Source organism: Marmota flaviventris, chromosome 4 (genome assembly GCF_047511675.1).
Source record: "Marmota flaviventris isolate mMarFla1 chromosome 4, mMarFla1.hap1, whole genome shotgun sequence".
NCBI lineage: Eukaryota > Metazoa > Chordata > Mammalia > Rodentia > Sciuridae > Marmota > Marmota flaviventris.
In genome coordinates, this window is record NC_092501.1 from 74,966,727 (window position 1) to 74,982,249 (window position 15,523).

Sequence of the window (15,523 nt, forward strand, 5' to 3'; positions counted from 1 at the left end):
TTGGTCTCTCCATCTTCTTCTCCTCCACAAGGTCCTCCTTATTCCCTAGGCAGCACTAGTGCTGGACTCCCAAGTCATACAGAATGATCTCAGTGTCACCATTGTTGGTTGAGCTTCCTCCCCACTACACTAGGCCTTTTCATCTGGGTGTTTGAATAATAGGGAGAACTTATTTACCCAGCTTAAGTAAAATCAATACAAGTTGGCATATTGTATGCACCCAAGTCCAGGCCAGGCACCATGGGAGGCTTTGGGAACACATTTTCTTACTGAATCTTCACTCTAACTTGATAATTCATGCATTTTTCCTCCATTTTTAAATGGAGAACACAAGGTTTTTGGAGATTCCACAGAGAATAAGAAGAGCCTAGCTTCCATCTCAAGTCTCCCCTACCCATTAGCTGTACAACCTTAAGCAAGTTGCTTAATATCTTAGGATTCAGTTTTCCCACCTGTTAAACTGAAGGTGATGACAGGAATTATCTCACAGAGCTGGCATGAGGATCATAAGATAAAATAAACATAATAGTACTTAGAACAATACCAGACCTGTGACGGAGGTTCAATAGATGTTAACTGTGATCTTGTTGGAACTCTCCAGAGCCTTCATGGCACAACTAGAATAATTGTTTTGCTATCTCAAGTTTGAGGGCTGTGCCTTACCTGGCCCTTCTCATCAGTCAGTCTTAGCCCACTTGTCTCCTCCTTAGGCAGGTTCTTCCTTGGTCACTTGCTCTAAGTGGCCCTCTGAGTCACTTTCTCTGCCCTGGTTCTGACCACACATACCCTCAGCAAGTTGCCCCAACTTGGCAACATATACATTTGCAATGGAGGCTCCCAAGTAATATGCAATCTCCAAGGGACCTACTCCTGAATTTTTTGTTCCTCCTCTAGAGTAGAAAGAAGGCCTAGCTCATTCTGGGCTGCAGGAACAAAGAAGAGCTGTAACTCAGAAGTCTGCCCATTTGCAAGACTGGCAGAAATGGAGCTGGTGAAGAGCTCAAGGTCACAGTGCAGCAGGACAGTGCTGGATTGAGGCTACTAGCAAGAGCTCCTGCTCTCTGGCTGCTGCCTTGCTGCCAGTTAGAGCCTGGAGCTCTCAGAGAAAAGGTCATGGCTGGGCAGGGTCCCAGGAAACCAGGGGCCCAGTGTCCTTTCTCAGCAACCTCCTTTGAACATGGATGCTGCCACCCAGCAGAAGCCTCATATCCCTTGCATTGGTCTTAGTGAGGGGCCTGTTTGTTGAGGTGAGTTAAAAATATTCATATGAAATTAGTTGCCACCCAGGAGCTGCAGGAAAGAGACTATACTCCCCAGAACCTCTGCTCCCCACCCCAACTAGTCCTCACTCAGATACCCAGGCCTTGCCCAGACCTCTACTCACCAAACTCCACTGCATTGCAGTTGGTTAAGAACTCAGGAAGATAGAAGAACTCTGGAGTCAGCTCCCTGACGTCACTCATATTCTCCCTGGAGGCAGACTCCCATGCACTCTTCATGCTGTGGAACATTCTATCTGCCACATCAAAGCTTCCACCCTGCATGAAAAGGAGCCAATATGATCAACCACATGTGCTTGAATCCTCAGGCTGGCCACACTCTGCATGCACAGGCCTCCTTCCATCCATGCTGCTTCAGTGGCACAGTTTCCACCATTGGGACTTTTCACTCATTCTACCCACACAGGCACATGCATCAGCCCATGCTTGTGTGCCATGGTTTCTTCACACATCTGTCCATTCAGTCACTCTCTGGAACCTTATGCCTTTGAGGGAGGACCCACAATCCATGGGGTTTAAGGGATCCTGCTTTACCAGCAATTGAACTTCAGATCAGAGATCAGAGATCAGAAAATCATGGTCAACTCTCTAACCATTCCCCAAGGTTGCTGAGGGCCACTCTGAATCAAGCACCTAATTTGAGGAAGTAGAGATAAGAATGACTTTCACTCTGCTCTTGAGAGCCCCACACTGGAGTACCACAGGCAGGAAATAGAGAGTCAACTACAGGACAAAGAGGTGGGTCAGCTATTCTGCATGGTAGGTCAGCAGAGGTTTTTTGGAGAATCTCAGCCAGAGGTGATTCTGGAAGCCTGGTGATGGGGAAGCCAGCTGAGTTCTATGCAGAGGTCAAGGCCTTGATAAGAAACAGAGATGGGAGGAGGACTTGTAGGTCAGGGCTCTGGTGACATCTAATACCATGCACAAGGCATTCTGGGATGGGGTGTGAATGTAGGAGGAGACCTTGCTCAAGGACTAGGACTTGACAAGAAACAATAGGCTTGAAGAAGTAGAGCTGGAGCTGTCAGAGGATGGGAGGCTGGCACATGAGGACAGAATGTCTGCACACCTGCCAAGGCCAGCCTGCGTTCCAAGGCTCATGGCAGGTGCCCTTTTGCAGCCTGAGTTTGGCAATTAGGGATGAACCTGGTAAGATTTGAGGCACAATTCTTTCTTTGGATGCTCTAGATCTCTTACCTGAATTGTCAAATTTCTTCATTTCAATTGTCAAACTGACCACCCTATTCATCAGATGGTCTTAGGGGTCAGAAGAAGGCAGAGAACAGTCTTGAATCAGGTCCTGGTTGGAAAGATGAAGAAGCTGGGGACAGAGAGACTTCAGGAAAGGAGTTTCTGAAACTGAGCCTTGGGTTTACTTAAGTGTAGACATATCCAACAATATCTACCTCCCTGAAATTCTGTAGTTCACTTGTCTTTATCAAGACTAGGCCTTTTTTGAAAAAAAAAATATTTGTTTTCTTTTTGCCAAGTTCTGCAGGACACACATGAGATCATAAGAGTAAAGAGTAGAGCACTGTCCCTGTCATCTCCCTTCACTTTAGAGAGGGCTAAAGATTTCTATCAGCATTTACCTAAAGCAGCTTTGGGTAGCTGCAGCCATGAATGAAGGGTAAGAAAGGAGAAAGGCATGTCTGTTCTGTTAGATACTATACTCTGTGAACATATACACGATTTCTCTTAATCCTCATAGCAGGTACATTGGAAAGGAATTGCTATTTCCATTTTGAAGACATAGGAAACTGATGCTTCTCAAAGCATACTGATTTTCTCCTAAGGCCTTCAAAGCAGTGAATAGAAGAGTTGGGGTCAAACCCATAGATGCAACTTCAAATGGCATGCTTTGCCTCATGTCGTTTTTTTTTAAAGTAAGTTCCTGATTCTGTCATAAACTTGAACTACTACCTATGGGCCAAAGTGAGACTTAGCTCTTTCTGTAAGGGAAGAACCTGGTACACACCCAAAGAAGGCCTTATGTGGGCACCCTGGTGAACATGGACTGGCTGGTCAATTTTCCCAAATAGATTTGTGGATTCAGAGGAATCCATGGGTCTTTTTTTTTTTTTTTTTGCACATAGGCAGGAATTGCAAGATATCTAGTTACCCAAGGGGTCTCAACCAAACACAGTAGTAGCTGGACAGCTTAAAGATTCCCTGTGGTCACTTTGCTCTTGGTTGAAATTAGAGGCTGGCATCCACCATCAAATTTAAATTGAAATGGAAATAAAATGGGAGGAATCTAAGTAAATCTGCACCTAACGAGTCACTCATTGAAATGCATTAGGAGCTCTGTGTATTTAATCTGCAGCCTGAGCTTTACATCTGTGGGAGATTGATGCCTTCTCCTCGGCCCATTTTTCCTTTTGCAGCTTTTATGAGCACTGATGGTAATCTCCTGAGAAACAATATGATTTGGTAATAAAAAGATTACCTGTATTAAATAAAAATAATATATACATAGGAAATATTGTTAGTGCTACAAATCTGGTTAAAGATATTACCACAAAGAAAAATGTTATTTTTTTCACAGCTGTCTAATGCATTTTAGCAAAAGTAATATCTTTAAAACTTAAGCCTGTATTATTTATAAAGGAAGCAATAACTGATTTTCCTATTTCCTATATTAATAAATGTATTTGCATACATTTGTTTCAAAATTAATGGGTTTTCTCACTTCTGCAATACAAAAGAAAACACCAAATTCCCTAGAAGAAAAAGTAGAGTTGCTTTGTTACTTGTATTGTAAGTCTGTGGGTTGACATAAACTCTGGTAGTTACTGGAAGTAAGTCCCAGCTAGGATGTGATTCTCAGGGAAGGAAGGGAGGAGAAAAGCTGAAGAAAATAGAAAGGAGAAAGGGCAAGAAGAGGAGATGCAGAGAGACACACAATTCAAGTTTACAAAGTTCCTACAAAGGGAAAGTCCAAAACCAAATGAAATAAAACAACAAAATTAAGTCTAGAGATCAGAAGGAAACAAAATGATCAGAAAGAATTCCTGAACCAAAATCTGCTCCTGCATCTATTCTACAGGCATTCCGGAACGTCAAGAATAATGACTCCTGAAGGTATCCAAACAAGCTAAAAATAAAATTTAAAAAACCCAGCAAGGTCATGACTGTCAACAAAGGAGCAACTTCTTACTGGCAGAATATTTTCACATGTGACATTTGATCCAATGCAGCCAGGTCAAGACCAGAGAGCTCTGAGTCACAAAGTTATGGTCTTTGGCATCTAGCCAAGTCATCACTCATCTGTCAAGATACCAGAAATATTTTTGAACGTTTTAGGGCTCAGAAATAATATAATCCTAGGCAACTTTTGTCAACAAAATACTTTAAGAGGTGCTCAATCTTGCTAAGAGATGAAACAAAATTAAGAGTAAAATACTGGGGAAAAGAAGCAGCTGATACCAAGGATGATGCTGAATGTTGATGTGGGTTCAGATTAAAAAAAAAGTCCATGATCTTGGTGCACTGGTTATAACTACATGATATAACTGAATATACTCCAAAACAGAATACTTAAAGGTAAAGGCAAAATGTCTTTCCTGTCAATTGACAGTGCCAATGTGCCTGGGCAGGCACTTCAATTGCTACATCCTTAGACCCCTCTCCACTTGTGTAGGGAAAGTATGTTAGGGAAACCACACTTAATTTTTTGACCCACATTCATAGGAATCAGAAACCACATGTGCTCAAGGACCCTTGAATGCACAGATATTTTAATGATTATACTAGATAGTCCAGTCTTCCTTCCAGGTAGGAGTGACCCAAATCAACCCATTCACATCTAGATAATGGATTGGCTGTATGAGCAGGTTGAAAACCTATTCTCACTGTATATATTCCTAGTAATTTAAAAATATCCCATGCAAACAATTCATTTACAAGATATCAGTTGATCTAAGCTACTGTTTGTCCATCAAAGAGGCAGCATGCTACACGTAGAATGCTTTGGCTCTGGAACTCAGCAGATGACGTGGAATTTCAATGCCCTCTTATTTGCAGAATGAACATGAATTAGTTCCTTAATCTCTTTAATTGCCTATTTCCTCCTCTGCAAACCTTAGATGATTGTTGTATATGTAAAAGCAATAATGTGTGTATGTGCACAAGCATGTGTGTAAATATGAGTGTGCATGTACATGTGTGTACATCTGAATGTGTGTTTGTGTATGTGTGTGTGTGTGTGTGTGTACATTATGTGGGGCTCTAGGCACAAAGAAAGTGTTGTCAAATGAATCAAGCCCTACATCCTTTTCCCTGTATAGACTAGGAACTGCGGAGCAATCCCAGGTTTGGGCCCCAATCTCAGTGCAAGTGGGAAAGGCAACCAGAGACTCTTAAGAAGAAGAGAAATAAAAAGGAGATCAATATTGGAGCATGAGGGGAAGGGAGAGAGGCATGGTTTCTCTTGCCAAGGACAAGGCAGGAGGGTAGGAAAGGCTAAAGGGCCTTAGGATGGAAGTGGCAAATAAAGAAGGCATTGTCAGAATCATTCTGAGGCACCAGCACCACCAATGAAGACAGGGGCAATGTGAGAGGACAAGACAGACCAGAACATGCCATTCCATGGGTTTTTGTTTGAAATTCCAGGCCCTAACATCCTACTGGCAAGCTAAAAGTCATAGGACCCACATGATGTTTGGGAAGTGCTGGCACTTATCCAGCTGCTTAATCAATCTTGCTCTTGATTGAGGATGGCCTGATTCCAGAGTAGCCATTGGTTCTCCTTCTGGTAGGACATAGCTCTTTCCTGAACAAGTAGAACCCACAAAGTCAGGTGGAAACATCACTGCCAACTATGACCGGGAGAGCAGGTGTATATGGAACACCCAGAAGCAACCAGATGTCTCATCCTCACCTCCCACTCAGTGAGGGGTGATTTAAAGGATGAGGACACTGAGGCTCAGTTATGTTATAACACCTGTAGGAAAGTTCTAGAGCTGGGAGTTTATTCCAGTTCTGTCATATTCTATCACACATTCTTCACTGAGTTTGTGTGATCATAATTACTCCTTGTTAAAGGACTCCTCTCAAGTCACTGTTTGGGTTCTTTTGGATCTCAAGACCTGGCATTGCCTCTGAGCATAGCTGAAGGCTTCTGGGTCCAGCAGACCTGGCTACAGTGGGGTGGGCTAGCCCTATGCAAAGTGCTGACTGAGTCCCAGAGGCTGGTACTTCCCTACGAGGCAGGTACAAGACTATGGGCAGTATGTGAAAAGGCCAGGAAGGGTTCTCAGGTGTGGGCACTGACATAGGTCCCTGGTTTCCTCATGTCACCTTGACCCAGGTGCTAGCCACTAAGGTCTGGCACCCACTGGGAGCTCCCAAGTAAATCATCAAGATGAGCCAAGTGCTTCCCTAAGGTTCCTGGTTCCCCCTGCAGTTAGCATCTGTCTAGCACAAAACCCAGCCTTCTCGCCTCAGGTGGTTCAGAAAACCCTTCCCCACTGCTGGTAACAGCTGACTTCACACGGGCTGTGACTTAATTAGCACAGCACTTTATTTCTGTTTCTTATTAAATGCAGCAGCAGCAGCCACTGCTGGCACTGTGTCCTTGCTGGGCGCTGGCTGCTTTGCCAGGCTCCACCCAGACTGAGAGCAACTGGAGCTTTTAATGGGGGAGAAACAGGTGTCACGGCAGGGACAGGGTCTCCTGGTGACTTAACTTTCTAGATGCTCACAGTCTCTAGCTCTAGGCAGTTAAGTCTCATGAGAACTACAGCATACTGGGGCTGCTATTGGGGGTATCAGCCCCCAGCCCTGGCAGATAGCAGCTCATACCTCCAGGCAGTGGGGACAACAAAGCATACAGCTGACTGCCTGCATATGCCACCCATGCAAATCACAAAGTATATATTCATATATACATATATATAAAATGTATACATATGCTAACATATAAAGCTTTGTAAGCATATGTATGAATGTGTATTCCTTTTGCCTTCTATATCCATGAGTTCCATTCATAGTTTCAACCAATGATGGATCACAATTTTTTTAAATAAAATTGCATCTGTCCTGGACATGTACAGACTATTTTTCTAGTCCTTATTCCCTGAACAATGCAGTTAAACAACTACTTCTATACCACTTATATTGCATTAGGTACCATAAGTAATCTAGAGATGATTTAAATTCTATGAGAGAACATGCATAGGTTCTAAGCAAATTCTATGCATTTTAGAGAAAGGACTTCAGCATCCATGGATTTTGATATTTGTGGGGATCCTGGAACCAATCCCTCATGGATAAGCTGGAGTGACTGCATCATATATTCTGGATTATAAGACTCTATCATGGAAATGATAAGTTTGGGGCATAAAAACAAACAACAGAGGATATGAATTTATTCTAAGAGGAACCCAAACTTAATGGGATTTGAAGGTAAGGGGAATAAAACACCCCTTACATTCAGGAACCAATGGACTGCACTGCATTCTTGGGTTGTGTGTAGGAGCTGTCCATGGCTTTCTGCACAGCATGTTGCAAACTGGCAGCAGTGCCCAAGGAGTCCGTGCCTGTCAGGAGCCCAGAGGCCACATTGGGTGTACAACACATAACAGCAAAAGTGGGCTGGAGCCATCATGCTGCATGTCAGTCTGCACTGGGTACATGGGGTAGAGGGGTGTCACACATGCAGCTGGCACACTTCATGCCAGATGATTACCTGCATGTCACACTGTGTGTGACATCATCTGAGGGACTCTGCCCTGTTAAACATGACCTTGGAAATGGTGTGTCCCTTCCTCCTGAACACATCTCCCCTGGGAAACCTCTCTAGACCCCATATTGCTTTCACAATGATTGCTTGAGGCTCAGTGTCCCCAGGGCTAGAATTTATCACATCTGCATTGCCATTTCCTGAGGAAACTCAGCCAGCAACACAACCTCCCAGAGACTGAGGAAATCAAGACTCATCATAATGCTGCCTCCCAGCCTCCTGTGGGTCTCCTGAGATAATGGTATGTGGAAGGCACAACAATGTTCCTGACGGCATTCTTCATGATAGTCAAAAGGGAGAAGCCATCCAAATGCCCACTGACAGATAAACGGATACACCAAGTGTGGTAGATATACATGATGGAATGTTATCCAGGCTTAGGGGATTCTGGCACATGCTGTGACATGGATCCATCTTGAGGACATTTGCTAAGCACAAGAAGCCAGTAACAAAAGAATAAATACTGTATGATTTCACTTATATGACAGAATAGTCAAATTCATAGACAGAAAGTAGAGTAAGGGTTGCCAGGAGAGGGATGTTTGAAGAGTTAGTGTTTAATGGGTACAGTTTTAGCTCAAGCAGATTAAAAAGTTCTGGATATGGATTGTGGTGAGAGTTGGTGATGCACCACTGAGGTCCACATTTGAAAATGTAAGGGTACATGTTATGTTCTATATTTAACCACAAAAAGAAAGTAAGGAAACAATGTAAATAGTACATGTAGAGTACTTGGCACCATCCAGGAACACAGGAAGTACTTTCTTAACAGCTCATGCTATTAAGAAAGGGCTTTCAGAGGCAGCATCTCACCCACTTCCTTTATTTGCAAATAAGGAAACCAGTTCCAGAGAAAGACCTCTGCTCGAAGTCAAACAGCAAAGCAGAGCTCAGCAGGTCCTGAGTCCCCTGGGCCCAGAGCCCCAGCCAGTAGTGCACATGTCTCAACTCTGGCTGATTCATACTAGCAGGTGAGAGGCAGAATTTGCTTAGTGCAGGATGGAAAAGGGTGCACTGTCTGATGCTGACACTCATATGTACAATAGCTCTGGTCTCCAGTAGCTGCAGAAAGCCTCCCCACCTTCTCACGCTTCCTCACTGCACAGTCCATGTTATACACAGGTTGATAGTCAGCTCTTCAGGCTACTGAGCCTGTGGGAAGCCCTTTCCTGTCATTGCATGGGGGCAAAGCAAAAGTGTTTTGAGAAGAAACAGGCCTGCCCCCTAGGAGGTGAGAGGGCTGGAGGGAAGAGCCTGACTTCAGAATAATGCTAGAACATTCCTAAAGAGGTCCATTGATAGCCAGGACTCCCAAAGTTATTTTGGGCATATTTCCATAGTCTGTGTACCTATTCCTTTAAAAAGAGCTAAAACTCGTCATTTGTTCTAAGGAAAAAGCAGAAGATGCCTGGTTCTTCTTTTGGTTCCAAAGGTTTAGAGCAGTTATGACCCACTAAAAGAGTCCTTCAAAGGTAGGAAGGTGAGATAGATCCAGAGGCACACCTAGAGAGCCCAGATGATCTCAACTTGGATGGGCTAGTTGGCCAAAGACAGGCTTGAGCCAAAAAAGTACCTCAAGTCATATCAGACTTCAACACAGGGTTCCAAAGGGCTCACACTAATACCACTGCACTGGTACCATCTAAAAGCTTATGAAGTTGGCTCTGACCATCTCACACTGATTTAGATCCTCTCAAACTAGTTTGGCCTCATCACCAATGGATTAAACTAACTAAAATAAGCTCACAATAGTGATTAGCTTGAAAGTGGCCATTACCCAAATGTCCTCCTGGGTTCACAGCACCTGTTCAGTCTGGCTCTTGCTACATTGAAATACTTAGATGAAGTCCAGACTGCCTTAAATTAGCTTAAACCAGAGGAGACTAGCTTGAAAAAGTTCAGGCCTACTCAGATTAGATCTGGCTGATTGCAGAGGGAAGAAGGGAACTCGCAGTGATTGATCACCTGAGCTAGGGGCTTTCCCCACAATTTCTCATTTAATCTTCTCAACAGCCCAGTGAGATGTGCATAATTAACCCTCATTTCCAGAGGTAAAATACTTGCAGAAGGTTTTGTATCTATTAAGTGGCAGAGCTGGGATATAAATCTCACATCCAAAACTGTCTCAATTTCACTCCATCTCCTCCCTTTGTGAAAAGACCCTTAGCAACAGGTAGAGCTGGGACTTCTGGCTTTGATGCATCCAACCAAAGGGGCATGGGGAAACTTTGAAAGCATTCAGCACACTGAAACATTTAAAATCCCTGGATGGAAAGCAGTAACGGAATCCATCACTATCATCGTCAACAGTGATCATCATTTCTTGAGGATTAATGAGCAACATCTGGATGGGATTCCTGGCATGGGGTACAGCTCTGGGACCATTCATTCTCCAAACCAAACTTACTTAAAATGCTTGTTGCCTGAGAAAGGCTCAGGGGAAGCACACTTATTATTTTTGAGCGAATTTCCAGGGAAAGGGGGTTATACAATGTCTAGACGAGCTATGCCGTCAAAGAAGCCTGTGCCAAGAAACAGAAGACAGCAGGGTTTTGCTCTTTGTTGGAGAAAACGCCTTGACCTTGCCCTACCCATTCCTTCCCAGAGTATAGGAGCTACCTTTAGTGCTGACCCAGGGTGGCCTATTACCTCTCAGAGTCAATGTCCTCTGAGTGACTACAATGAGTGATCTTGCTGGTGAGGTCAGACCTAAATCAGAATTTGTAGACCTAAACTCACAGTTCCTGGGGCACTCATGCTTCTCTGAGATGTGGCTTAGGTGTCAGTCATCAGTGTATGAACAGAGGCCTGTTGCCCATGTGGCTCATGCCTTCCTCTCCATGGGACCTTGGTGAGCCCCAGATCAGGTCAGCCATAAACTTGACCCTGTGTTGTATTCCTGCTGCAGCCAGGCTGAGTGTTTCCCACATTCACAAGCTGTGCCTCCGGGGTAACAGCTTCCTAGCATGCAGAATCCCAGTGACGGAGAGGCGAAGGGAAGAGGGGAGACATACTTCTTGGCACCCTCACAAGTCCCATAAGGGACTCTCCCTTAGAAATCCCATAGGTCTTGGACACTACTACCCACTTGGTAGTCAGACTGGCTTACCTCCAGCTTCCTTAAGTTACTAGGTAAAACACGGAGGCCCAGTTAAATTTAAATTTCAGATAAACAACAGATAATTTTTTAATATAAATCACTGTTCATCTGAAAAGCAGTCTCTGTGGAATCCAAATTTAACAAGACATCCTGTGTTTTTATTTGCGATACCTGGCAACTTGAAGCTGGCATTGTGGTTTGTTAGTTTATGGGTGGGTAAGTTGGTTAGTTTCCTTCTCTGGGTTAGTTGGTGGTTTTGATTTTCAAATATTTTGTTTGTTCTTTGGAACCTTTCAGCTTGGACTTAGCACAGATTTATGCATTCTGAGCTCTTGAGTCATATTCTTTTCATTGTTCTTCCTTGTGTTTATTTTTCTAATCTTTGATTGCTTGCTTTTCTCGTCTCCAAGCTTCCTGCTTTCCTTTTCTAGTACATCTTATTTATGTTAAGGGTTTTTTAAATATCTTTTATTTCTTGATATTTTTTAGCTTTTCTTTTTTTTTTCAAGACTCTGTTGGGTCAGATGTGCAAGTATCACTGATGAAGAACAGCTTGCCTTGGCTGGAGGGACCAGAATCCAGGAGCCAATGTCAAGTGGGAATCACTGGCTAAAGACTGAATTTTTAGCAGAGGAGTTCCCATCTTGTCCAAGCCTAGGCCCTAGTCTACAATACAGCTGTGTGTGTGTGTGTGTGTGTGATTGCATGCACACATGCACACATGTATGTGTAGGGAGAGTGGACAGAAGCTCACCTGCAGAGAGCAGAAAGCCTGGGTGAAGGGTGGCATCCGGACCAGGTAGGAAGCGACGATGATGGCTGAGGAGTAGTGAGTGCAGTAGTGGCACTGGAAGGTCATGTCTCCTGCAATAAAAGGACATGCCTGAGTGCTGCTTCCCTACATGTGTTGGTGCAGGTAGCAGACACGCAGGCTACCCTGTGCTTGAGAACATAATTTTTAAAAAATACATTCCTTAAGTTTAGGAAATGATTAGATTTAAATTAAAACATCAGGCAATAAAAGTCTGGTTGACTTAGAAATGTGGCAAAAATTATAAAGGTAATGAACAAATGGACAAAGTTTGGGAACTGTGTTCAAGAGCCAATCAAACGTAAGCACTGCAATTTTGAGGCTGTTGTTTTAAACTCTCTGAGTTTAGCTCACCACTCTTTGGAATGGACCACTGTGTACATGAACATACATTGGCATGGACCTCACATAGAGAAAGGGCTGAATCGATATTAGTTCTTCCGCCTTTGCCTGCTCTTGGGTATGGAATTACTAGCTGTTAGCATGGGATTGCTCCATTTGTCATGTACATTAGAATCACCTAGGCTGTGTGACACCACAAAAATTATTTAAATGAGAATTTTTAGAGGTGAGATCTGGACTTCAGTTGTGTGTGTGTGTGTGTGTGTGTGTGTTAGTTGCTGTCAATTGAACTCAGGGGTGCTCTACCATGGAGCTGCATCCTCAGCCCTTTTTATTTTTTCTTTTGGCACAGGGTCTCACTAAGTTGCTGAGGCTGGCCTCTTCTTCAGCCTCCCAAGTTGCTGGGATTACAGGCATGCACCACCGCACCTGGAAGACTTTTTTAAAAAGCTCTTCCAGGTGATTCTTCCATGTAGCCAGGGTGCTAACCACTGGATTAGAGAGTTCTCTATTCAAATGCAATAATTTGCAAGCTAGGCAATCACACTAGTCATCATAATTTCAAGGCATTCAAATAAATAAAATTGCACAAAAAAATCAAGCTGGAATTTACCCACCTTCAGTCTTTTCGACTTCTTTAAACCTCTGGATAAATTTCAGCTTTCTTTCCTTGGTCTGAGCCCCCATGGGTTTTGAAAGATCCCGGAAAGTCTTGGGATTTGTCAAGTTCAACACCTAGAAGGCAGATGTACAGTTGGAGTTAACTCCCCCAACCCTCTTGTGCCCCAAGAGCCACGCTCTTTAGTTTTATGGTTCCCTTTATTGGTTTATTGTCATCTGGTCTGACCCTCCTCTGGTGATTAGCTGGCAAACTAGGGTTTTATAGCCCTGAAGCCAGTGATCCACAAAGACTTAATAGGGGAGAGATGAGAAATAAGAGGAGGGGAAGATTGAGTTCATACTGAACCTGTTCCAAGTTGACCCAAATCAGAACATGACCACCTAATACCAAAAAGAGACTTTCAAAAAGAATTCCTATTGTCTATAAGCCATTTGGCTTCTGCCCTCATGGAGTGATTTACTCAAGTAGTTCAGGGTCCCTGCTTAGAATCAAACTGATTTCATAGGAAGCTAGAAGCCATCTGTTTGGAGGGAGGGAATGAGAGGAACACTTTCATTTTTCTAAGGCCCACTCCCTCTGGGCAACAAAAACAGGTAATGCTTGCCTCTGCCCATGATGGTGGAGACATGAAGAGTTTCAGGGCCAGGTGTCCTAAGAGACATTTCCTTTTAGCAGAAATCTTCTCTGTGTTAATAGAATGCTGACTCTTCCGGGAGTTTGTGTTTCTTTTCAGGAGGACTTGTTTCTTTATAACCCTCTCTTCTCACTAGCAGTGAGTCACTGCAGCTCTACCAGGATTAGGGATGTCACCATCTCAAATGTCTGTGAAAGACAGGCCAGGGTGGGAGAGGGAAGCAGCGCCAACTCCAGGCGCTGGAGGAGCCATGTGCAGATCTAAGCTCAGCTTCAGTTGATCTTATTGGTCAGAATTGATCAAAGTGGCCAGATCTCCTGATTTTTTTGAAACATACTGGAAATTCAGATTTTTAGAACAAATTTCTCAATTTTTAGATACTGGTAAGTCATTAAAATTTTAAATATAGGGTATGGGTTAAACAGAAAAGATTTATAAAATAACCACCAACTTGCAATGGGTGCATTAAAGTTGGAGTTTGTAAGTTTCGTATTTGAAATATCTTGGCCTCTGATGGTCCATCAGTATGATAAAAATTAATACGTGTCTTGTGAGAATATCTTTGCTGCATTCAATGTCTTAAGTGGGAATGGGACCTCACAGAAGACTGAGTCTCCCTCTCTCAAATCTCTGCCATTCAAGCATCCCAGGCAGGACTGACCAGGCTGGTCTAAACCATCAAGCAATCCCAGGCAGGACTGGACAGGCTGGTCTAAACCAATGGCCCACCATCTCCTGTCCATCACACACAGCCCAACACCTGGTGCCCATGACCAGAGTCTGAGTGGTCAGGACCCTGTTCCATGGCCTTGCTGCCCTTGCACAGACACATCTATCACTTTGGTCCAGCTATGTAGTTTTCTCTTCCCCCTTCTCTGCCTGCTGAGGTCCAAGGATGGAGGCCAAATTGATAAGTGGCCTGGAGTTGACATCAGCCTCCCCTATGACTACATATGAGAGTCCAGATCCCAGATCCTGAGTGAATCCCAGATGTCATCATCTCAATTATAGAAGTTATGGGCAGAGTGGGTCCTTGTCTTTTTCTCTACCCCTGTCCCCCATATGTTGGTTTGGGAAACAAATTCCATGGACCATCTCACCTGTAACTGTAGCATGCCGCCAGTGTTGGTACATGATGGTATTTCAGTAAATGGGCAGCATTTACCTTATTCGATGAGCATAAGCCAGGGGCCCTCTGCGGCTCATGTTAGGCAATGATCACTCCACAAATGGGTCTGGGACAGAAACCCAGCTAAAGCCCAAAGGCTATCATAGTGTCAGGAGCACTTAGGCTTTAGGCCCAAATACCCAAGTTCAGGTAACTGAACTTCCCAGTGGAGGTTCTGTGTGCTGACTCTGGCTATTGGGGTAAGGAAACCTCAGAACACCTGTGTAGCATCCATGAGAATGCCTTACCTCTGAGGTGTAGTCAGCAAGGACCCAGGGAAATACTGGATACTGCATGTAGTCATTGTAGGTCCTCCCAGCCAGGGTGTTGAGGTACATGAGGTACTCAAAATTGCTGATGTCCCTTTTCTACCAGAAGAAACAAAGTAAGGATAAACCAAATATGTCTGATATCCTCTGGAGGCCATAGCCTCTAGCCCTCAGCCTCAGCTGGAGACCCTGGCTCTATTAGTGAGGACAGGCAGCAGGTACCTGGGTAGTTTCCTCCATATCTTGTGCCTCAGCCACCAACTAAACATGGCACACACTGATTTCAATATGAACTGAAGCAAGTACATGCAGGAAACTATGTTGGCCAGAGAAAGAAAATACAGTTCAGCAATTCTAACCCAAAGACAAAGCATTCTTTTGTGTTAACTATCAGATGTGATTCTCAAAAGTTTATTGAAACATTAACACAAATACTGTGGGTGGACTCTCTGCTGACCCTTATACCATGAGAAAAATAAGCTGGGGGAATGTGGGGAGCATTTTGGATGCTAGTGACCAACAGCTACTTTCTAATCACTTCATGATCTCCAG

At 43.9% G+C, this 15,523-nt stretch overlaps 1 protein-coding gene across 1 annotated transcript in view; it reads right to left on the minus strand.

Moving 5' to 3' along the window:
- Wdfy4 (WDFY family member 4) overlaps window positions 1–15,523 on the minus strand; it is a 277,867-nt gene that overhangs the window by 29,887 nt on the left and 232,457 nt on the right. Inside the window, exons 49-52 of the mRNA XM_027947941.3 lie at window positions 14,951–15,070; window positions 12,896–13,013; window positions 11,880–11,989; window positions 1,385–1,538 (exon numbers count right to left, since the gene is read on the minus strand). Of these exons, the coding sequence (XP_027803742.3) occupies window positions 1,385–1,538; window positions 11,880–11,989; window positions 12,896–13,013; window positions 14,951–15,070 (502 nt within the window). The remainder of the gene's footprint in view (window positions 1–1,384; window positions 1,539–11,879; window positions 11,990–12,895; window positions 13,014–14,950; window positions 15,071–15,523) is intronic.